Source organism: Solea senegalensis, unplaced genomic scaffold (genome assembly GCF_019176455.1).
Source record: "Solea senegalensis isolate Sse05_10M unplaced genomic scaffold, IFAPA_SoseM_1 scf7180000013856, whole genome shotgun sequence".
NCBI classification, from domain to species: Eukaryota; Metazoa; Chordata; class Actinopteri; order Pleuronectiformes; family Soleidae; genus Solea; species Solea senegalensis.
Genome location: NW_025320907.1, coordinates 7,310 through 31,684, shown reverse-complemented (window position 1 = coordinate 31,684; position 24,375 = coordinate 7,310). Strand labels below are relative to the sequence as shown.

At 43.6% G+C, this 24,375-nt stretch overlaps 1 protein-coding gene across 3 annotated transcripts; it reads left to right on the top strand.

Annotated features, from left to right (window-relative positions):
• Positions 1–888: 888 nt before the first annotated feature.
• uhrf1bp1l (UHRF1 binding protein 1-like) lies at positions 889–24,235 on the top strand. Of its 3 annotated transcripts, XM_044015781.1 has the most exons (24): positions 889–1,270; positions 8,191–8,353; positions 9,813–9,851; positions 9,978–10,069; positions 10,150–10,339; positions 10,474–10,614; positions 10,956–11,123; positions 11,624–11,804; positions 11,915–11,998; positions 12,123–12,278; positions 12,667–12,785; positions 12,878–13,019; positions 13,213–13,406; positions 13,536–14,294; positions 14,862–15,562; positions 16,312–16,395; positions 17,404–17,552; positions 17,818–17,954; positions 18,053–18,203; positions 18,688–18,723; positions 20,927–21,186; positions 21,790–21,895; positions 22,063–22,208; positions 22,649–24,235. In XM_044015781.1, exons 1-24 carry the CDS (start codon positions 1,227–1,229, stop codon positions 22,775–22,777), a joined length of 4,371 nt encoding a protein of 1,456 aa, XP_043871716.1. In that variant the 5' UTR covers positions 889–1,226; the 3' UTR covers positions 22,778–24,235. The 3 variants fall into 3 exon arrangements, with proteins under 3 accessions (XP_043871716.1, XP_043871717.1, XP_043871719.1); XM_044015782.1 differs by lacking the exon at positions 18,688–18,723; XM_044015784.1 differs by lacking the exon at positions 16,312–16,395 and having other exon boundaries at positions 890–1,270.
• Positions 24,236–24,375: the final 140 nt, after the last annotated feature.

Here is a 24,375-nt window from a genome sequence, read left to right as displayed (position 1 = left end):
CACCTGAATGAATAACGTAAATCTATGTCACATACATTGTAGTAAAATCATTCATTATAACCATAACCGTGTGGTTTTCTGTAACTCATAAATTATTAGTTTACTTTGCAAGAAAAAAAATCAAATCAGCCTTGTCTTCTTTGAAAATACGAAGTAGTGCAGCCTCACATTCACCACTAGATGTCACTATAAGAGCACATAAGTAACCTTGGTAAGCACCGTGTCAATGTACCATATTTTACAATAAATACATGTATAACGGTTGTGATTTATTTAATTTCCACTGTATCTTAACTACTTAAATGCACATTATTCATTGACTTTTGGTCAAATCAAATGTACATTTTATTAATATCTATCTATCTGTCTGTCTGTCTGTCTGACTATCATAAATAATAATATTTTCTATTATGATAAAATATTGAGATACTCTTGTTCATATAATAAAGAGTCAAATAGTGTGTTTGTTTAAACGTTTATATATATATTACATATATCTAGAATAAGAGTATACATGTTATGTTGATTTGATATCTAATAAATGACATTTATTACATTTACAATTATCATTTATCAGTGTCTATGGTTTTCTATTGTGATGTATGTGTGTGTATGTACAGCACGTGTTAGGTCTTTTTAGATGTTTGTGTTATGGATCTTTTTCTGTGACAATAACGATAATGATAATGATAATAATAATAATAATAATAATAATAATAATAATGATAATTATAATAATAATAATAATAATAATAAGTCTGGTTCATGGTTGTTGTAATAACGGTTTTCCCTTCTTTGTTTTGATGTCTCTGAAGTTTGCGTATTTCCAAGCAGACCGTGAACGCGTCATGACGCCGCCGTGACAACAGACGCTGAGGCTCGCGACGCTGTCCAGGTGTTGCCTGTGTGTGTGTGTGTGCGTGGGGAGAAGAGGTCTAGTCACTAGTTTATCTGCGTTCAGTGGCCTAACGTTAACACGCGCTGCCTCCGCCTGAAATGCCGCCCTTTCGTCCTCCGGTGTCGCTTCCTCTTCCTCCTCCATCACCATCATCATCGTCGTCTCGCAGAGACTGAGGCGGGAGCAGCGTCAACATGAACAGCGACACGGGGATCACTGTTTGAGCCGTGTGTGGATACCTCGAGCGCGGGGGGGAACAGCTAGCTGCGAGGCTAACCGCTCCAGACACCCGCCAGAGGCTGCGGATCTGTGGGGTTCGCGGAGCACCATGGCCGGGCTCATCAAGAAGCAGATCCTGAAGCATCTGTCCAGGTCAGCGGTTTGTTAGCTTCAACTGACACCGAGCTGAGACGGAGGGCTAGTTAGCTCCTTAAGAATACCCACAAACACGGGCGTATTTTTCTTGTAGGCGTGTAAAAATGCTTCATATTTATTGTTGAGTAAACTAAGCGCACACTCTTCACGTGTGTCAAACTGTCAGGTGCGTGTTTTGTGTCACGCAGCGCTCCTCGACCTGAGACGTGGCCGCTAGCGTCGGTGTTAGCTGCCGGGCTAATGGGCAGGTTGTACCGGTCGAGTCAGATTGTTCACGTCCACAATCTCAGCAGTTTCTTGACTGTTAATCTCCTCACAGTCATAAACTCTCTCTCCCACAGCTCAGTAAATCATTAACACACATGAGATTAGAGTTTATTAAGCAATAAAATAAATGATGAAATCACTTGTTTGTTCACACGGTGTTCTCAAGGTTCAGCACCTAAACGCAACATCCTATAATCTCACTGTGCAATAATATAAGTAACTAGTTCATGGTACGATATCATCTATTGTTGTGATTTTATCTCAACATTTATTATATTCTGATTATTTGTTATATGTCGATTACTAAATGTAAACTGTTTGGATTTTTGATGACTCGGCTTCTTAAATGTGAACATTTTCTGCGTTATTTGCTCCAGAAAACAAAGAAATCATGGAAACGGACAAAAACAAATCCCAGTTTTTCTTTGAAAGTCTGACCAACAACCACAGTGTTCAAAGACACTTGAATTGTCTTTCTTTCCCATTTTGACGCTACACTCAATGGATTATCTGTCTGCCAACTGCTGTCAACTCCACCAGCGCCAAGGTTCACTCTCACTGCCTGGGATGTGGTCTAACTTTAGCCTTTGTCTCTTGGTGGAGAGCTGGTTATCGTGTTTGACCAAGGGATGACGTTACTGACCGGCATTTTATACTAAATACTACATATACTGACTCAATCACCAATGCCTGTTGTGATTTGCCAAATGTCCTCTCGTGTTACTCCTGGACATGTGGACATGTGGACATGTGGGTCACTGCAGTCTGGCAGCGTCTACGTAGTGTTTTTTCTTTGTCTGTCGCGGGTGAACCAAAACCTTTGCACAAGTCGGATTTCAAAAAGTCGCTGGACTAATCTTCTTCCCCGTGCTTTGTTCTCTGTTGTCATGAACACCGTTGTCTGCATCTCTGGTTTACGGTGTACTTCTCTATTATTTGGTGACAGTCCCTTACTAAATCTACTTTAGTGCCCTATTTCAACACATCTGTCTTGGTTGAGGTCACTGTTGATATTTGTTCACGGTCTTGTTGATGGTCCTGCCGCTGGCTGCGTGTTGTTGTCCTGCTGTTACGTGCAGCGTTCAGCTCTGTCTGCTTTACATGCATTATTGATTCTTTTCCACCATCCTTCAAAAGACTTCACATGGAAGCACGTTCATGTTTTGTTCCCGGCGGAGAACTTGAAACATGCAGCAGGTTGTTTTATGTTTATACTTCACTCATTTCATTGTTAATTATCACCAATGATGAGTATTGATGTGGTACAGTGTCACAGATGACTCATCAGTATGAAGGTAAACTGGTTTGTGTGTCTAAATGCTGCCTCATTTGTCCCTCGCTGCTTTATATCTCACTCGCTTTCTTTGGATTCCTTTGTCCTTCACACTCGTCACACACGGTGTCACAGGGAGGAATCTGCATCGGCTGCAAACACACACACTGCCTCATGTGCGACGTGCCCTTCATTGTCCTCTTACTCTTAAGTTGTGTGTGTGTGTGTGTGCGTTGAGGCGATGCACATGTGCTGCAGCAGTGTTAGCATCAGCGTCGACAGGAAATGACCAGAGGAGTAGCGATGTCATTTCCCGTCTGATTGTTCCTGATTGGTCCGTCTGACGCGTGTCTGTCAGCGTCCTGATGTCATGTTTAAAGCAGCATGTCCACTGTGTGAGTGCTGATGCAGATGTTTGGATGATGCTCGTGCATCGTTCAGGAAAAGACGCCGAGCAAAACCAGAATGTCGTGTTGTTGTTATCTGATAGTTCATCTTTATAATATAAAGGTGAATATTTTCTGGTTTCTTTGCTCCATATAACAAAGAAATAATTAAAAACAGGATCATTTTGGTTTGTGGACATTTGCTGGTAAAAAAAAAAGACTGCATTTTTAAATTCTAATAATAAAACAGTTCCATCCCTGGTCAGGCGTAATAGTTTGCACCCACACACACACACACACACACACACACACACACACACACACACACACACACACACACACACACACACACACACACACGTGTCTTCTCTGACCACAGTTTGTCTCGGCTTCACATTTTACTGACTGAAGTCCGCAGAAGCTGCTGCTGCTGCTGCTGCTGCTGCTGCTGCTGCTGCTGCTGCATTCATGACATAGAAGACGAGCTGACAGTGAACCAAGGTTATTCAAGTCAACCTAAACTAACTAACTGAAACTTCTTTTAGACTGTTCTGTTTGATTCAGGGATGGTTCGCGTGTGTATATACATATATATATATATATATATATATGTATATATATATCTATATATATATCTATATAATATCAAGACCAAGTGACGCGACTGAGTTGATTACATGTGTTTTACTACAGAGTGTAGTGATGAAGTGTTTGAACACTGTGTGTGTGTGTGTGTGTGTGAGTCTGTTACGCACAGGTTTACATCATTGACAGGACCTTGGTGCAGAGCCAGTCAGTGCAATATCCTATTACACACAGACACACACACACACACACACACACACACACACACACACACACAGAGAGACAGATGGATGAGAAACTGCTGAACAATGCTGGACGTGCTCTGTCACACTCACTCTGTTCTCCAGACATGTTTCTCATGCTTGTGTCGTTAAATGATCTGTTGTGTGAATGATGGGATGTTAGAGCAGTGAGAGCACTTCCTTTCACCCTCATACACTAATCTTGGCTTTATTGTTTGGATTGGTCCTTGGTCCAGTCTTTGCTTGGGTTGATTTAGTTGTTAGTTATCATTTTATTATTATTTATCATCTTACTTACATTATATACACAGTAGTTCATGTACAGCTTGTCCATGAGAATAGTTGGCAGATGAATTAATGAGGCCATAGCATGGTCCTATCTCACTTGTGTGTGTGATATGGAGGTGTACTTACAAACATGAAGTGGTTTTATGGTCAAAAACATTCTAGTTGCTACAAACGAGCCGATGTAAATGTCTCATCACTGACCAAAACCACACCCACAGAACACGGACTGTCTTGTGATTGGCCAGCCAACATGAGCTTTCCCACTGTCTTGTGATTGGCCAATTACCTGGAAGTGCTCTCAGACCCGCAGCTCCCCCTCTGGAAAGGCAGATGCACAGCTAGCAATGATCAAAACATTGAGTAATGTCGTATCTCTTAGACATTTGATCCAGAGTCTGACCCAGAGTCAGTGACACTGTGACAGTGAAAGACTAACGTTGTGGTTACCGAGATGATAGACACACAAGCAAATGAAACACCAGCTTAGCGTGTAGCTTAGCCTGTAGCTGCTATCGCTAATGCTAAACGACAAAACAAGCAGACAAAGACAGTTATATAGGTATTGTTTGCATTGCGCCTTCCTTTAGGTGAAGTTTGGTGCTGTGTCCTGCTTTATATTGATGATGAAGAAGAAGAAGAACTACTCTCGTTGTAGCTGCTGAGCGCCGTAAAAAAACAATACGCTCAGCAGCTACAACGAGAGTAGTAGTAGTAGTAGTTCTTCTTCTTCTTCTACGGTTGAAAGTACGTCACCGGATGTGCCCGGACTCTAGTGCCCGGACTCTAGGCTCATTTAAATGTTGTCAGGCCAAGTCTGCTGGCAGGAAAGAATGTGCTAACGTCCCAGATCACTTTTCCTCCTCTGGAACATACATTCCTCGTCACCTCCCACTGTGTCCTGAGGCTACTTTATAATTTAGAATACTTTATAATCAATCAAATGTTCATCTTCCTGCCTCTAGTTTCCTCTAAATTGCATTTTGTCTTTATTTTGCCAGTGTTGCTTTTATCTGAGTCACTGTCGTCCTCCCTCAGGCTCGTCTCTCTCTCTCTCTCTCTCTCTCTCTCTCTGGCAGCTGATGTCATCAGGTTGCGCCAAGAATTCACCGTCAGGGAACAGGAAATAAAACTCAGAGCCTCTGTGTTTGTTGGATTAAAGTCGGCTCTTCATGATTCAAGCTGATTGTGGTCAAACTGTGAGGATAATGTAAGTTTTTGATTTAAGCTGTGGTGGCGTCGTTGATCCCATTGATCTGAGACGGAGCTCGACTTCCACGCCTTTGCTAGGCTTTGTTTCACATACGTACATGTGTGTTAGGAAGAGCGTGATAAACACGTTTTAATGATTCCTTTGTCAAACCAGAAAATATTCACATTTAAGAAGCTGAAGAAAAGTCAGACCGCTTGTTCTCATCTATAACCAAATAATCTCTTTTAATAATTGAATAATGGTTGCAGCCCGACTCTTTCAAACTCTGACCCAGCACCAGCAACAACTGCCTATGCTGCAAAGCAACCTAAAAACAGAAAACAGGTGTGAAAGGTAGTTGATATGTTATTATCTGCAGAGCATTAAAATGATGGCAGACATGTGACCTCAGCACAGCCTCTGTCTGCAGATGAAACTCAACAATCAGCTGTTTTTCTAGAAATCCTTCCAATTATTGCTTTAAATATGTAAAAATAAAATCAGGGTTGAGCAACAAACCTGATTTTTTAACGTGACACCACCGGTGTCAAAACTTGAATTTAATTGAATTTAATTGAATTTAATTGAATTTAATAAGTAAGAAGACGTGAGAGCAATGTCAGGCTGAGCTCTTCATCATCTCTCGATGCGCCTGCTTTGGTCTGGTGAGCGCGGCCTCGCCTTCTGCAATAATGGCCCAAGTCTAGGGAGGAGAAATAAAGGAGATGGATGACAGTGTGTGAACCTAATACTCTGCCTCATGCTGATGTTCTCACTAATACTTAGTAATTTAGCTGGCTAGTTTTGATATTAGACATCTATGGCTTGATTAGAGTGTTGCTGTGTTTTATGACTTTGGAAGACGAGGAGAGGAAGCGAGACGTGGCCCAGTGCACGCTCACAATGGAGTTTACTGGCTGGTTGACTGACACTTGATCAGGGATGAATATTTCACTGGTCACACGGCTGAGACACTCCAGCAGCAGCAGCAGCAGCAGCAGCAGCAGCAGCAGCAGCAGGATTATTATTAATAGTGTTTGTTTTTGTGTTACTTCTGCTGAAGCATCAAACTCAACTCACCAGATCAACAGTAAATTGACATTGTGAATAATTCAGAATGTGGGTGTTGATGTCGTCTTTATCAGATTATTAACCATTCATTCTATAATCAAGCACATCAAAGCATCAAAGTTGGATACATGTATAGACATTTACACTAAGATAAAAGACATTTCTCATCAAAACTCATAAGTGACAAAATTCAATGCTATTCGTTGGTTTCTTATCTTATCTGCTGCCAAGCAACGACAGTTTTCACTGCTGTGTTTTCTGTGCAATGACAATAAAAGGAAGTCTAAGTCTAAGTCTAAGTTCAATATCTACTGATCTACTGTATAACTGCGGTGTTTTACTCGTCATTCACGTTTATTTGACTCTTATTTTAACTCAACAGAACTCCGCTCCATTGAATTTCCCCCTGCAGACAAATAAAGTTTTTGTGTGAAATTGAAATTGAACCTGTGACACACACACATGCACACACATGCACATTCCCCTCATGTATTGCAGAGGACGTCTTTAGTGCAGATGAAAGCTTTGTTGTGGCGTCAGTGTAGAAGTTCAGGTCATGTGTCGTCGCTGATACTCACAGCTTGTTTGTTTTGAAGAGAATAAGAAGAGTAAACCGTGAGCTAATTCTCCAGCTAACCTGTCGTTAGTTCACCCACAGGAATGTGAATGTGAATGTTAAAGTTAAAGTTGACAAGCTTCATCTGAGACCAGCCGTCAATCACAGTCCAGTCGTATGTGCCGTACTGTAATCAGTGAAACATTAATGTGAAGTGGGCTCTGCTTTAGTTGTCCTGTATGTGAAAGTCATTGTGTGTCTTTGAAGCACTGCTTTAGATAAAGAAACAAATCACATTCAGTGCTCCTTCAGTGCTCCTTCAGTGCTCCTTCAGTGCTCCTTCAGTGCTCCTTCAGTGCTCCTTCAGTGCTCCTTCAGTGCTCCTTCAGTGCTCCAGCGATCAGATATGATGAAATTGCTGCAGTGCTGCTGGACAGTAACCAGAACACTGTGGCTGTACTGACTGTGTCTGGAGGTTAAAACTCAGCTTTGACCACTTTCACAATGTAAACGTGTCTATTGTGTGTGTGTGTGTAGACCAACCTCTGCTAACTATTAACCAACTGTAGGTCATGGGCACAGAGATTGTATGTTTAAGGCTGTTAAACACACACACAGAATCACTCTGTATTTGCACGTGTGGTCTTTAAACACATATGTAATAGGTATATAGTATAATCCTGTGCGGCTCTTTGTCTCTGCCATTAAATTCTCTTCATTGTAGCTCAGGAGCCATTTTCATTTTGAAATCTCAATCCCTCTGCACCTTGAGCCGCTCTCCTCCATGTTATTGTTATCAGATTAACCTGTAACCATGGAAACAAAGTGAACAATTCCAGTGCACAAAGAAAAAATACATTCTACTGTGTACAGCAGTCAAAAGCAACAAGTGACTGGCTTATTTTTGCAGCATATTATGAAAAGAAGTGAATTTTGTGGTTGGTTTGCCTCCATTCTGAAGTAAAGATTGTTCCAAAATGACTATTGTGGATAAACAGAGAACATGATTCTATAAATATCTCCAGGCACAAAACTGCTCTTCTCCATCTGTGTCTCGCAGGTTTGCCAAGAACCTGTCGCCAGACAAGATCAACCTCAGCACGCTGAAGGGGGAGGGCCAGCTCACCAACCTGGAGCTGGATGAGGAGGTTCTTCAGAACCTGCTGGACCTGCCCACATGGCTGGCCATCAACCGTGTGGAATGCAACAAGGCCGCCATCCGGGTGAGCTAATAAACATCCATCCATTATTTATCCCTTTATCCTGCTCACCAGGGTCACAGGGCTGACAGAGGGAGGAAGGCGGAGTCACACTCTGGACAGACCTGTCCATCACAGCATAAACAATATTGATTACATTTGCACATGTTACTAAAGATGGAATTGTGCTTATTAAATGGATTGGTGAGAATGAATTTCATTTCTAACAGACATAAGAATGAAGTATCATTCACCACAAAAACAGTTGATTTAAAAGCATAATACGAGAAGGTGTCAGCGCCTCCATGAGACACTTTCTTTATTGCTCTTTTAAAACCGTAGTACAGAGATAACGATAAGAAGTATTTTAGATAAGGGACAGCTCGTTTTTATGCTTTTCATTCAGGAAACAACGTGTAATCGTCCTCGGTTTATGTTCAACTAGACAAACTTAAATATTACAAGTGACCAGTTTTATTGTGTGTCTTTCACGTCATGTGACCGACCCACTGAAACCAAACCAGTGTCACGTTACTGCTCCAGCAGACGTGTTTTTAATGAATATTTTGGTTTATAGTGCTTGTCTTATTTTATTTAAATATTTCAAATGTTGTTGCTCCAACACCTACTGAGTCTTTGCACTACACACACACACACACACACACACACACACACACACACACACACTCCTGTAGTCGTGGTTGTCAGTGTGTGACACACCCTGGAAACAGTGAATGGAGCTGAGTGACGTCCATGACTGGACTTTTTCCTCCTTCACTTTCTTTTCTGAGGCTTTAACGTTCATTTGTCCACCTGTCCGTCACAGACTGCAGCTCTTGTTTTAGCTTTTCATTCGTATTTATTTACATTATATAAAACATTAGCCTCACTCACATGAACTGTGTGTGTGTGTGTGTGTGTAATAGTGATGTCATGCTGCAGGTGTTGTAGTGTGTGTGTGTGCGCGCCTCAGACAGAGCTGCTGAATGTAGAACAGATGTGTATCTCACTTCCTCATCTCATCTTTTGTGTCTTCCTGTTGCAGACGAGTTCAACGCCACACTCTCTCCTCTTTGTTTTACACAAAGGAACAAATTCCCTTTTTTGAATTGATAAAACAAAACAACAGATCTGTAGCAGCAGGTGATGCGTCTCTTGTCATACTCACAAGTTTGTAAACTGATGTAAATAAAGGATTCTTACACCCCCTACTGGTAGCTCATAGTATCTCCACGGTGGAGGCAGGTGAATGAAACGTGTGTAATTGTGTTAAAGGTGTGAATCCATGGCCTGTTCTCATCATTTAATATGAAGAATGAGAACATGTGTAATAATCCTGAGCTTCATTTCCTGTGGTTTTAACTTGAGTGAATCACGTGCTGTTCATTTGCTTTGAATTCATTTTGTGAGACGAGAATTTGCTTTTTGATCAAGAATAAACGCAATTGAGTTAAAGTTTAAACTCTGTTTCCTTTATTCACAGATACCATGGACAAAGTTGAAGACTCACCCGATCTCACTGGTAACACATGAATAAATCAACTTTTAAGTAAAGATGATGAAGAGTTTCATAAAGTAATGAGGACAGATTCACCTCAAACACTGAGTCATTGTCACTGATCACATACATATGTGTTCACTGTTTCAGACCCTGGATAAAGTAGTGATGGAGATGAGCACCTGTGATGAGCCCCGCCCCCCCAACGGTCCGTCTCCCATAGCAACAGCATCTGGACAAAGGTGAGCGCTGTGATTCAGTGAGGAGAGATCTGCTGAGACCTGTTGCTAAGCACTTGTTGACATCTCTTTACCGTCTACAGTGAATACGGCTTTGCTGAAAAAGTGGTGGAGGGGATTTCGCTGTCGATCAACTCCATAGTGATCAGGATCAGTGCCAAGGCCTTCAACGCCTCCTTTGAGCTCTCCCAGCTGCAGGTCTACAGCGTCAACACCAGCTGGAGCATCAGCGACCTGCGCTTCACCCGCATCCAGGACCCTCAGAGGGGAGAGGTTTGTGTTTTCTACTTATGTTGAAGTAAGCCATGAACTCCTGTGTGTTTTTCATGTTTCTTCTTCTTCTTCTTCTTCTTCTTCTTCTTCTTCTTCTCCTTCTCCTCCTCCTCTGTCCCGTTTGTTTGCTGCAGATGCTGACGTTTAAGGAGATCAGTTGGCAGATGATCCGCATCGAGGCCGACGCCATCCAGAGCGCTGAGCACGACATGCTGAGCGCTCCCATCCGCCTCATCACCAACCAGTCCAGGATACGAGTCACGCTCAAGAGACGGGTCAGAACATCCTGATGTCTGCGGGGAAAATAATCCCTCACCTTGTCTTCACAGGCTGCAGAAGAGACACACACACACTCTGTGCAGCAGCAGCAGATGACACTGTGATGACAGCTGTACAGAGACGATCACGCTTCTCGTGGAATAACTAGATAAATGATATTTAATGAATGTCATTATCAGGAGCAGACATTATAATACATACATTCTTTATCCTGTGATAACCAGATGATTATTCCGTCATCTCCAGATGACACAATGAACGCAGATACAGTTAGAGTTTGTTATGTGTTGGTCTCCAGCTCCTCCACCTGCATAACACACCGTTTGTGTCGGCGCAGATAAAAGACTGTAACGTGGTGGCCTCCAAGCTGATTCTGATCCTGGACGACCTGCTGTGGGTGCTGACAGACTCCCAGCTCAAAGCCATGGTGCAGTATGCCAAGTCCCTCAGTGAGTCCATGGAGAAGTCTGCTCAGCAGAGGAAGAGCATGGCCACAGAGGACCAGGTGACACATGCAGCATCATCACAGCATCATCACAGCATCATCACTGTCCCTCCCTCTCCACCACACTCTTTTAAATCATCAGCTGTAGACCTCGTAATCTTTGGAACAGTCAATAAATAATCAAACCAACCAAAGATAATTTCTCCTTAATGAAACGATGTAGAAATATGACATGATGAATTATACATTCATGTATATCCTCACATTCCTCTCCCGTCCTTTTATTCTGGTCATAAAATCACATTCAGCTCATTCACAGATTACGTCTGTGCTGACTTGCTGCTCAGTGCTCAGTGGATCTTCTGTCATTTGGTGCCACCTGCTGGATGAATTGACTACTGCACAAACCAGCTGTGGATTGTTAGCTTTGTACATCAACTGTAAAAACACTGGTTATACTTGAATTGTGACTTATTGTAAGTCGCTTTGGATAAAAGCGTCTGCTAAATGACATGTAATGTAATGTAATGGATCCTTTTACTGTGTTCTGTGTTGATTAGGTGTCACCGGCGCCACCTTCAGCCCAGCAGGTGCGAACGCAGCAGGCGTCCACGGCCTCTGACCAGAGCGCGACGATGGCCAAGCTTTTCAGCGCCTACGACGTCTGTGAAACGTCTCATCATCTGCAGATCAGGAATCTGGACCTGCACATCTGTGACGATATCCACGCAAAGGACAAAGGTCCCGCACGCGCACACACACACACACACACACACACACACACACGCTCACGCACACACACACAGCACAGACGCTGTTTATTTTATTGCGTCTTCTCTTCTGTTTGACAGTGATCAACAAAAGGATAACGGGAGGAGCCATGCAGCTCTCCTTCAGCTCTATCACTCTGGACTATTATCCTTTCCACAGAGCAGGTATTTTGACCCTGTGCTGTTTGTGAAGACCAAACAGAAGCTTCCTTTAAAGAAGCTGTTGTTCTCAGCCTCTGTGAGTCTCTGCTCATGTATGTGCTGCCATCTTTGTGTGCACTGTGTGCAGGTGAAAGCTGCGTGCACTGGATGCACTACAGCGAAGCCACCAAAACCAGAGAGGGCTGGGCACGGAACCTTCTCCATGAGTTCAAGTCCAAAGTGGACATGTTAAAGACGGCAGCTCGAGATCAGCCGGGAGCTGCTCATGGTTCCCCACAGCACGGTAATCACAAGATACAGTGTGTGTGCGCGCGCGTGTGTGTGTGCGTGCGCGTGCGTGTGTCTGTGTGTCCTGGTGGAAATGCAGCCTCACACCAGCGTTCATGTCGTCCCTGTGGGTTTTTTGTCCTCCAGTGTCCCTTAGGGACGATGTTTATGGGCCTCTAGGAAATGAGGAGAGAACAGGAGCAGCAGTAGGGCTTAGAGAGGCAGATGGACAAACTCAGCCTTCAGCCCAGTGCTGCTGGTGCCTAGAGCCAGGTACCGCGGCGTGTGTGTGTGTGTGTGTGTGCGGTGATACACACCTTTCACAGTGGACTCTGTTCGTCTCCTTCTTCTTCTTCTTCTTCTTCTTTTTTCATTTTATCCTTCCTTTGCTTTTTTCCCTGCAGGTAAAATTAACACCTCGTCCACCAGTTCCTTCACTCCTCCACCTGCTCCTCAAACACTCAAGACCCAGCTCATGTCCAGCTCCTTTGTTCTCAGGATTGCTGACTTCAGCATCTACCAGGTCACACGCACGCGCACGCACACGCGCACGCACACACACGCAGACACACCTCCTGTAACTGAGTGATAATCTGACTGGTGTTGCTGTTGCAGGTGTCCACAGCAGACCAGCCTCGCTCCAGCCCCAAAACCATGATTTCCTGTAACAAGAAGTCCTTGTACCTTCCTCCAGAGATGCCAGCCGTCCACGTGGAGTTCACAGAGTATTACTACCCTGATGGAAAAGACTCTCTCAGTATGACTTCTGTGTTACACAGTGAATTTTTATTCTCATCCATTCAGCTGTTTGACTGAGGACATTGATTTTTCTGCTGCTCTGAAGGAGAAATCATTTTAATAATAATACATTATTCAAACACTTACTGACATGTGAGTCCGTGTTATTACAAACTGGTTTCTAATCACTGTCTTCTGTCCTGCTGCTCCAGTCCCGTGTCCTAACCTGTACGCCCAGCTCAACGCCCTGCAGCTCGTCCTGGACCCTCGCAGCCTGGTGTGGCTCAACCTGTTTGCCCTGGACCTGCGGCAGAGTCTGGAGCAGTTCATGGAGCTTTACAAGCTCAACGACTCACAGAAACCCGACGAGCACGTCGACATCAAGGTCGACGGCCTCATGCTCAAGGTGACGCACGCACACGCACGTGTACGCACGCACGCACGCACACGCACACGCACACGCACACACACACACCAGTTTTAAAAACATTTCTGCAAATGTTTTTGTTAAACTGTGTCCTGTTGTTGTCATCAGCTGGTGATCCCCACAGACCCTGACGCCTCGTGTCCTCCCGACCTGCCGCGCTCCGTCTCCGTGCAGACTTCAGAAATGGTGGCCACGAACACGCGTCACCCTGCCAACTGCACGCGTGCACACCTGGAGGCGCTGCTGCAGGCGTTTGAAGAGGAGCCCTTCTTCTCTTCCTTTTTCGCCTCTTTCCCTCGCTCCTCTTCGTCCGTCACCCTCCTCCACCCCGTCTTTCACCGCCACGCTCACGAACAGGACACCAAGCTCCCTGACGTTTACCGGGGCCTCGCGGTGCCGACGATGGGCGCGGACGCCCTGAAGATGCCGGCTGCGACTGACCTTTGGGCGCTGCACTTTGCCCAGTTCTGGGTGGACTACGAAGGCACCCGTGGAGGCAAAGGGCGGCCTCAGCCTTTTGTGGACTCCTTCCCTCTCACCGTGTGGGCCTGTCAGCCATCCAAGCTCATCCAGCACCAGGAGAAGCTGAGAGGTGCTGCTGGATCAGGTCTGTGCAGGAGTACATCAGCAGAGGCTGTCGCTCGCCAGCAGAGGAAACGCTTACTGAAGGAGTTTTACAGTTCTGATGATGCAACGCCAACATCTCACAGCACTGATGATGCAACACCACCTACTAATGGACTCCATGCACCGCTCACACGGGACACTCTGCCTCCTTCCTCCTCCTCCTCCTCCTCCTCCTTGTCATCAAATAAAGATGCAGATGTGCATGTGTTGGTGCACGTGCAGAAACATTTAAGTGCTCAGGTATGACTATACATATATGTATATATAAATGGAACGATATGTATATATCATATGTATATATATATATATTTTTATATTTATATGTATAATATAAGAGAAGCTTGGGCTTAACATGGACGATATTGATATTTCTATCATTAATGTGAGCATTAATGAGTGATTCTGTGTCCTGGTTTTTATCCAGCACGACACTCACTGCCAGCAGCTGTTGATGATAAACATTAATGGTGTGACGATTAATAATTGTCCAAAAGCCAAATTGAGCATGTCATTTACCGACTGTCTCGTTAATGAGCTCTTTGATCATTTATTAGAGTGGGAAACATGACCTGTCAATCACAACAACGTAACCCTGGTGATTATTTTCCAGTGTTAAATCCGTCATGTTTCCAGTGCGGGGCGTGAAGGCTGGATCAGGTTTATCATAAGCATTCAGATCTGTCTTCTTATTTACTGTTGTTGCCACTGTGGAAGGTGGGAGGGTACTAACGGAACCAAAGTGTGCTGCCTGTCGAGCTCTTGAGTCTGAACCTTCATGAATGTGTGTGTGTGTGTGTGTGTGTGCAGGTGAGCCACAGGCAGTATGTGTTCCTGATGCAGCTTCAGCGCAGCATCAAAGCTCTGCAGCAGACTCTACAGCAGGACTTGGAAGAGATGGGTTCCAAAAGAGAACGAAAAGCTCCTCCTTCCCAGTGTCCCTCAGACCACCAGCCGTTCACCGTGTGCCTGGGCCTCCTGCTGAAGAGCGCGGAGGTGGCCCTGCTCCTGAAGCCTGTCCCCCAGCCTGAAGGATCCAGCTCTCCTCCTGTCTCTGAGCTCTCGCCTTCAGAGAGCAGAGGAACTTTGGCGCCTGGAAGTGATTCTGGAGAGCGAGCGGAGAAAAAGGGGAAGGGAAGTGAAGGCTGTGGCTCTGATGGAGCGGCAGCCAAAGGTTCGTGCACTGTAGATCAGCTGTTGTGTGGCGATGGCCCAGAAGGCGGAGCCACACAGGGTCCTGCCCCCCTCGTCCCCACCTCCACCTCTGCTATGCATCCTGACTCCAATCACAGAACCTCGCTGGAGGAACGGACTTCAGCTAAGACACCAGGGAGGTGGAGCTCCAGTGAAGGGGGTGTGGCCATGGTGGATGGATTGGCCGCGGCGGATGGGATCGGTGCTGGACTGGACTCTAAAACACAGACGAGTGACCCTCTGTCTGAGCCACTGAGCAGAGAATGGAGCGACAAAGACAAGGCTGCAGCTGTGAAGATGCCTCAGTCGATATCCAGGTTTGTTCCACTCTAATGTCGTCATTTCACACCATAAATAAAACTGTGTTTAATCACCTGATCATATGAGGGGGAGGGTGATCTTCACCACTTCATTTAGCATCGCTTTACTCACTGTACCTTTACATACATACATTTGACTAGGTCAGACCTGGTCAGCAGTAGTTCGGATTTAATCTGATTAAGAAGACGCTGAATAAGACATAATGAATAAATTCATACTCGGAATGAACCATCATCGGATATTCTCATGTTCGACACTAGTCTTAATCAGATTAGGATGACCTACCTATAGTATGTAGAAACTCTGCCGTGTGACACATAACGTGACCTATGGTTTATATTCAGATTATTGGTGTTGACATGTGCAAATGTCGTCAGTGTTGGTTCATGTGAGATTAGAAGAATCATTGTCATATTTACGTTTCTTTAAACTGCCAATAGAAAAGATATCACATCAAAAATGAAGCATCTTTTAACTGTTCAAGGGTTTTAGTTTTCAAATATCATTTAAAATTTAAAATAAGGGTTTTAGTTTTCAAATATCAGACAGATAATTAAAACAATTAGTGCTTAAAGATGCACTGTCAGTGTGAGTGTTCTGCCTGACCACACCTCTGTGTTCTCATCTGTCACAACTTCACTCATTCACTTCCTGTTCTGCCTCTGACTGCTGCTTTGATCCACGAGAGCTGTGTGTGTGTGTGCGTGCGCGTGTGTGTGTGTGTGTGTGTGTTCTCTCCACCAAGGAAAGGGAGTTTGTCTGTGCTCTCTGATCTCGTCAGCTCTTCAAACTCCGGCAGATCCACCTCCCTTTATTCTGTGTCCAACATGTAAGGCACTGGATCTGTGTGACCTGTTCTGTGTATGTGTGAAGTGCGAAGACATGTTCATTTTAGTAGTTTTTGTTAAAGAATATATAGTATAATCTTTAATAAATAATGTTTATTAAAGAATAAATAGCAGCAGTCATTGATTATGGTGAGGGTTTCTTTCCTTCAACACCGTTGTAGCTGCACTTTAGAATAAATGTGGTTTCTCGTACAGATCACATGGTGTATAATAATCTATTCACATGTAAATCCGTGTGTGTGTGTGTGTGTGTGTGTGTGTGTGTGTGTGTGTGTGTGTGTGTGTGTGTGTGTGTGTGTGTGTCTGGTACCTGTCGACCTGTGATGATGGTGGAGATGAAAGTGGAATCTTCTCTTTGTTTTTGAATTTTCAGCTCTTTTTTTCCTCCTGTTTCTTGGCTCCTCCCACAGGACTGAGCGATGTTTGATTCACGAGTCGCTGTGAACTATGGGGTTAAATTTGTTCCATTAATGCGTGTGTAAATGTGCAGAGGGTGATCCACACACAAAATCCAATTTGTGACTTGTATATTGATTTTGCAAATATCATAGTATTTGTAAATACTGTGACATTTGTAAAACTGAAAATTGCATCTGTGGATCGCCAGCACACGCGTTCCTCTCTTTCCACAGTTACGGATTTTTGAGCCGTTATCTATCTAGGCTCAAAAATGCCTCCCTTCATCAGCAGGTGGCAGCGTTTTACAAGTACAATCTTGCTAAAGTGACGATGCACTCCACAAATGCAGAATCACAATTCACAAATGCAATTTTCAGTTTTACAAATGTCATAGTATTTACAAGCACAAAAATCCATATGCAAGTTCCAAATTGGATTTTTTAATTTGTGGATCTCAAATCAAGAAATACTTGTGGATCACCATCTGCACATATACAAATATTATTGGAACAAATTTAACCACACAAAAAACACAATTAAGACAATGAAGAGTGTTTGTGTGATTGTGTGTTTGTGCGTTTGTGTTGTAGTGGTCGACTGATGCGTGACCGCTCCCAGTCCAGTTTCTCTGTGTCTTATAAGAACATGAAGAAGAGTCCGTCCCTGCAGTCGCTCGACAACATCTCCATCGACAGTTATCTGATGGAAGATGGAGACGCCTACAGCCTGCTGGAGAGAGGTGGAGCCAACACGCACACACACACACACACACACACACATATTCACATCTAATTGTTGTGTCCAAACATAACCAACCTATCGGACGTCATTGGAGTTGAGCTGATTCATTCATTCGTTTAAGTTAAGCTTCGTTCCTCATTTGTTTTTATTACATTTGATTAATATCAGCGTCGAAAAACACAATGATCCACATTTCATGTTGTTGGTTTAGTAGTGAGTAAGTATGTGCTGATATAAAACTGTGTGTATGTCTTCATGTACAGATGACGTGTCCATCTCGGGCTTCAAAGACACCGTCAGTGAACCCAGCGCCACAGAGGGTCAGGAGCAGGAGGGGGGCGTGTCCCCGGACACCGTCAGTGCAGCCTCGCAGAGCATTGACGAGCCCACCAAAGATATGGTGTGACGAGGAAGACGACATTGTGGATTACTTTGACTTTAATGTCCCTAAATGTTTCTGTGTGTGCGTGTGTGTGTGTGCGCGCGCGTCCCCTCCAGGTGTCGGTGCTGGTGTTAAAGGTGCAGTCTGTGTGCGTGAGCATGGAGGCGGTGGGTGAGAGCGCCGCCGTGGCTCTGGAGGTCGGTCACGTCACACCCAGTCAGCTGGGCAACGTCAGCCTCAGACAGTACCTCAGCAACCGCAGCCTCGGTAAGACCACGTCCACGCACGTCCACCCACGTCCACGCACGTCCACCCACGTCCACGCACGTCCACGTATTTCTGAGTAGTTGTGTAATGAACAGACTGTTTGAGTTCAGCCGCTTGTTGATGAGGTAAAAACAAAGACTCGTGCAGAACTAGGCTGTGTCCTACTTCTTAGTTTCAAACTAATCCCAAAGATGAAGAAAATAAAGGGACATTTGTCAAGATTCAAGTAGGCCAGCGACCAGCAGCAGGGAGTGTAGTGAACGTGTGTGCGACACTTAACTTTCACTTTATTTATAGATGATTTATGATTTATATCTGTCTTTCAATCAGACATCTTTAGAACACACTCCATGTTGAGTTGTTGGCTTTTGACCATCAGGATGTTTCTCTGTTGATCTTAGTCACACACACACACACACACACACACACTGCACACACACACACACCTCCTTGTTGTTATGTAATGTGCCATAACTCCCCACAGGTGTGCTGTGTTCAGTACCTGCTCAAAGCAGCCAAGGTAAACTGCTGTGTGTTCACCTTCATCTGCTAACATGTTAACATGCTAACATGCATGCTTGGCTCACTGCATCACTGCGTGTGTGTGTGTGTGTGTGTGTGTGTGTGTGTGTGTGTGTGTGTGTGTGTGTGTCTGTGTCTGTGTCTGTGTCTGTGTCTGTCTGTGTGTGTGTGTGGGCTAAGATTTGAATTGTGGCTAGGTTAAGGTCCAAGGTTAGTTATGAACTGGTTATGGTTAAGGTTTTGGTTTTTAGTGTCTGTCCAGATGGATTAGGGTTAGACTTGTTGTTCTTATGGTGTTTTGAGTAGAGATGTCCAGATCGGATATCGGTCCGATATCAGCCAAAAAACGCATGTCTAAAATCTCCCATATAAACGCTCCGATACAACAGTCCATTCCGCTCCAGCAGCGGCCGTTGTGATCACGTGGGCTCCGCGTGTTGGATGCATGTAGATCACATGATCACAACAACAGCGTGTGTGTGTTACTGCTATTTCAGAGGTTAAACATTTGTCTTTAACCTCTGAACTCAGAGGCTACGAGGTGCAGTCCGTGTATGTGAATTATGATTCATGCTGATATCGTATCGGATCAATATCGGCATCGGCCAGTACTCAAGACTGCAGTATCGGTATCGTATCGGAAGTGAAAAAGTTGTATCGGGACTTCTCTAGTTCTGAGCTCTTCACAACTGTAAAGAGCTTTTTAAAGTGAAAACTTTAATGTTGGCTTTCAATGATCAAATCTACGCTTGTGTGTTTAGTTGTGATGGTTAAGGTTAGTCATTAACTGGTTAGTGTGTGTTTAGTTGTGATGGTTAAGGTTAGTCATTAACTGGTTAGTGTGTGTTTAGTTGTGATGGTTAAGGTTAGTCATTAACTGGTTAGTGTGTGTTTAGTTGTGATGGTTAAGGTTAGTCATTAACTGGTTAGTGTGTGTTTAGTTGTGATGGTTAAGCATTATGACGTATAAGTGTGTGTGTGTGTGTGTGTGTGAATGTGGTTCCATTATGTGCAACATTAGGCTCACAACCGTTTTCAGCCAGATTCAGATAAACTGCAGTTATCTGAGCAGACTAAGTTCACCCCTCATCTTCCTCCCCCCGTCTCCTGTCTCTCTCTGACTCCCCCTCTTTTCTCTCCACCTCCCTCATCTCTCCACTGCAGCAGACTTTGCAGTTTCAGTCCAGTGATTCAGGCAATGAGAGAAACGCCAGTTTTACCCCCTCCTCCTCCTCCTCCTCCTCCTGTCTCTCAAGAACAATCCCTCCTCTCTTTTCCTTTCTGTCTTAGTCCTCCCCTCAGCTCCTACTCCATCTTACCTACTAATCCTCTGTCATTATCCTCCCTCGCTTCCTCTCCACCTTTCCTCCCCCTTCATGTCACTCCCTCTCTCCAGGCCGTCTTCCCTCCTTCCTCCCCGTCTTATCTCAGTCTCTCAGTCCTCGGCTGCTCCCTCGCTCCCTCCCTGTCTCCCTGTCATGTTGTGAATGTTTTTAACCCTGTCCTGACGTTCCATAGAAAATGTAATTATGTAAAACAGAAACACAAGTCATGTGACATGGTGAATAAAACCAGACATTCATATTTGTGGCAGCGTATTTGTCTTTAGACGTAGTTTGAACGTACTCGTCATTACTGTAACTCGTAGACCATGTAGAGATGGAGCTTTGCTCTCATATACTCGTCATTATGGTAGAACCTCAGGACTTCAGAGGAACAAGCGTCCAATCACAGACCACATTCACCAGCGTCCTAAACGCTTCAAAAAAGTCTCTCACTCAACTTTTCTACAGACATTAAATCAAAATAAGGACGTTATCTAAGGAAGTTCTGTCATGTGACAGAGTCTACATACGACACTACTTCCTGTATGTTTAGTGTGTGTGTGTGTGGAGAACAGAGGATGAAGGAGACTTCAATGAGTCCTAATCCATGATTTTCACAAAAATAAATAAAGTGTCTTTCATGTTTTTCTACGATCTCTCCATCAGAGGTAACAAAAAGAACAAATATTATAATAATATAAAATATTAGTTGGTAGAAGAGAGAATAAAACAATCATTTAGTAAACTTTTCTAATTAAAGAAAAAAATATTTTGATAATTGAACGTTTATTTCTTTGCTCCATAAAACAAAGAAATCCTTCTAACGGAGTAGTTTTGCGTCAGTACTCAGCTCCGCCTCCCTGTCCTCGTCCACAGCCGGTGCAGAGCTCGGCTCCGCCTCCCTCGGTGATTCCCACAGTCCGGAGGTCCAGGCGCGTCTGGAGAGTGGGCCGCGGGCCGCCGCCCACTCCCCGCTGGCTGAACGTAACGGTTTCCTGCAGCTGCATCTCCACGGGTACGAGGCCAGCTTCCTGATGTCCACGCTGCGTAACCTGGCTCACTTCATGGAGGACGACTCTGCGCCGCAGGTGCTGCCCATGGAGATCAGCATCAGGGACACACACATCCACTTACAGGTGAACGGTTGTCGTGTTTGTGTTATATCTCACTGTCTCACTGTGCAGCAGCTTCTTTAACCTACTTTCACATTTTCAAACATGGCATTACAAAGACATTATAATCTTTGAATCTGTCATTAAACATTATAAAGGCATTATAATCTTTTAATGTGTCATTAAACATTATAAAGGCATTATAATCTTTTAATGTGTCATTAAACATTATAAAGGCATTATAATCTTTTAATGTGTCATTAAACATTATAAAGGCATTATAATCTTTTAATGTGTCATTAAACATTATAAAGGCATTATAATCTTTTAATGTGTCATTAAACATTATAAAGGCATTATAATCTTTGAATGTGTCATTAAACATTACAAAGACATTATAATCTTTGAATCTGTCATTAAACATTATAAAGGCATTATAATCTTTGAATGTGTCATTAAACATTATAAAGACATTATAATCTTTGAATGTGTCATTAAACATTATAAAGACATTATAATCTTTGAATGTGTCATTAAACATTATAAAGACATTATAATATTTGAATGTGTCATTAAACATTCCTCCTCTGTCTCCTGCGCTGTGCTCACACACATGTTGTCTTTCAGGATGACGATCAAGTCAATCTACCAGACTCTGAGTCGTCTCCCATCACGCTACACGTGGACAGTCTCATCATCCACAGAAGAGACAACGGCTCTTTCTCTGTAGGAGGTGAAGAACACACACACACACACACACACACACACACACACACACACACACACACACACACACACACACACACACACACACACACACACACACACACACACACACACACACACACACACACACACACACACACACACACCTCTCTAAACTCCTCCTCTTCCTCTCAGTGGACGCAGAGGCCAAACCCAGACAACAGGGAGGGCTGAACTCTTTGACTCCCATCCCTGAGGCTGTGGGCGTCGTCTGCATCACATCAAAGGCTACACAGACTCAAGCTCCGCCCACCAGCCCTCGTCCATCTGCCAGAGAAAAGGTGAGTTTGTGTCTTTCACCACAAACACAGACTCAAAGTTACACGACTGATTGACCTGAAATATTCCTGAGGGATATGTCAAATAATACAGAAATACAACCTGGATCTGACATCATTCTGTCAAAATGACTTTTTTATTATTATTATTATTATTATTATTAGTGTTATTATTATTAGTAGTAGTAGTATTGTTATTATTGTTAATAATAATAATAATAATAATAATAATAATAATAATAATAATAATAATAATAATGCTAACAATATTAATACTAATGATGATAATAATACTAATGATGATAATAATAATAATGATGATAACAATAATAGTAATATAGTATTTATTATTCATGTGATATGATACAGTTTTGTGTAATGTAGTGAAGGAGGTGTCAGAGCAGGAGTAAACCACATGACTGCGTCTCCTCACTGCTCCTCAGATGCTGATGGAGGAGAACGAGTGTCTGAAGGTGGAGTTGTCTCGAGCCAAGATGGCGCTGGCTGAGGCTCAGATGGAGAAGGACTCGCTCATTCACCGCATGAAGAACCTCAAAGTCAACAGCACTTAAACTCTGCAGCCATGACGACTGACACCGGGGGGCGCCGGCGAGCCAGCGAGGCTTTATCAAAGTGATTCAACAAGTCAAGAAAAGGGATTTGTTCTCACTTAACGACTTTAGACTTTAACGAGTCTGAGAGAAGACTCAGACACCTGTGTTTACCTGTTTGTTTGTTTGTTTGTTTGTTTCCACTGTGGACGGAGGATTCACATGTTTGGAGTGAGAGGACCGGACGAGCGCGGTGATGATGACAAAGAGCTCATTTCCTGTGTGCTGGGCTGACTCACACCAACCAATCACAGACCAGGAGGAGCAAACAGGAAGCAGAAGAGGAATAACTGCAGCATCTGTGTTACCATAGAAACCATACCATAGAGGTTCATCTGGAGACATGAACTAAATGAAGCCTGACTTCACCGATCGTCCCCCTCTGACCCTGACCACGGCGTTTTCTTTCATTAAAGTTTCACCATCAAATCTCAGAGTTCGAATCCAGGATTTAGCCACGCCCCCAGTGTGACCACGTCCTGCCATGTCCTACTCAAAAAGATGGAGAATCAAACGAAATCAATGGTGACGGCCATAATACTCTGCACCTTCATATAATAGAATACATATTTGACCAGAGTAATAACAGACAGTACCATGTTCTAACTGTCGGGGGCGCCCATGAGTGCAAGTCCCACATCGTGTGACTAAAAGTCAAAAAACAAGTCAGTTATGACTCCTGCTGGTGTTTTACTCCCCGTCACTGCTCCTCTTCCTCCTCCTCCTCCTCCTCCTCTTCTTCTAATAATAATGATATTAATAATGATCGTGCTGCCCTCTACAATTTCAGATGCTCGGTGTTCGATCGTCTGAACTCAGAAAGAGGAAGAAGAATAAACCCTAACCCCGCCCACATTTCTGCTGTCAAAGTTAATTTAAATCAACAAGAACAAAAACACCAGAGCAGCTAATAATTGTAGACGAGCTTAATGTAGAAGAACTCTGAATGTCCAATCTTTGCAGGAATGTTTTTGCACAAACGGAAACTTTCATATTCACACGAGTGTTTGTTGTACGGGAGTTTTCTACACAACTTTGAATGGATATGCAGTGTTTCTGTGTGTGTGTGTGTGTGCGTGTGTGCGTGTGTGCATGTGTGTGTCAGCCAGAACAAGCATTTCATTACAACTCGAGGATGAACTTCCTGTCTCTGTCCCTCCTATTTTTCTACGTGTAAATACGTGCAGCACTTTTGAAATCCGAGGCACTGTAAAAGCAACAAAAACAACTACGCACACACACACTCACACACGGACACACACACTCGCTGAAGCTGACTGTGTCTTTATGTCATGGACAAGAATTGACCACATTTGCTGCTGCTGTTCATGCTTTTTGACGACGTCAGGAGGGAAAACTCTCCAGTCATTTTATTATTATTATTTTTATTATTATTATTATTATTATTATCATAATATATATTATGGTAATAATAATTAAACTTAACTTAACAGCAAATAAAAAAGGACTATAGGTTTTGAATTCTCAGCACATTGAGTGTGTGTGTACTCGTGTGGCCGTCATAACTCGAGGTTCCTCTGCAAAATCATTTTCCTCAC

Coding starts and splice junctions, on each gene's coding strand:
- uhrf1bp1l (XM_044015781.1), top strand. CDS start 1,227: ATGGCCGGGCTCATCAAGAAGCAGATCCTGAAGCATCTGTCCAG. Junction 13,407..13,535: donor TCGACGGCCTCATGCTCAAG/GTGACGCACGCA, acceptor TGTTGTCATCAG/CTGGTGATCCCCACAGACCC. Junction 16,396..17,403: donor CTTTATTCTGTGTCCAACAT/GTAAGGCACTGG, acceptor TTTGTGTTGTAG/TGGTCGACTGATGCGTGACC.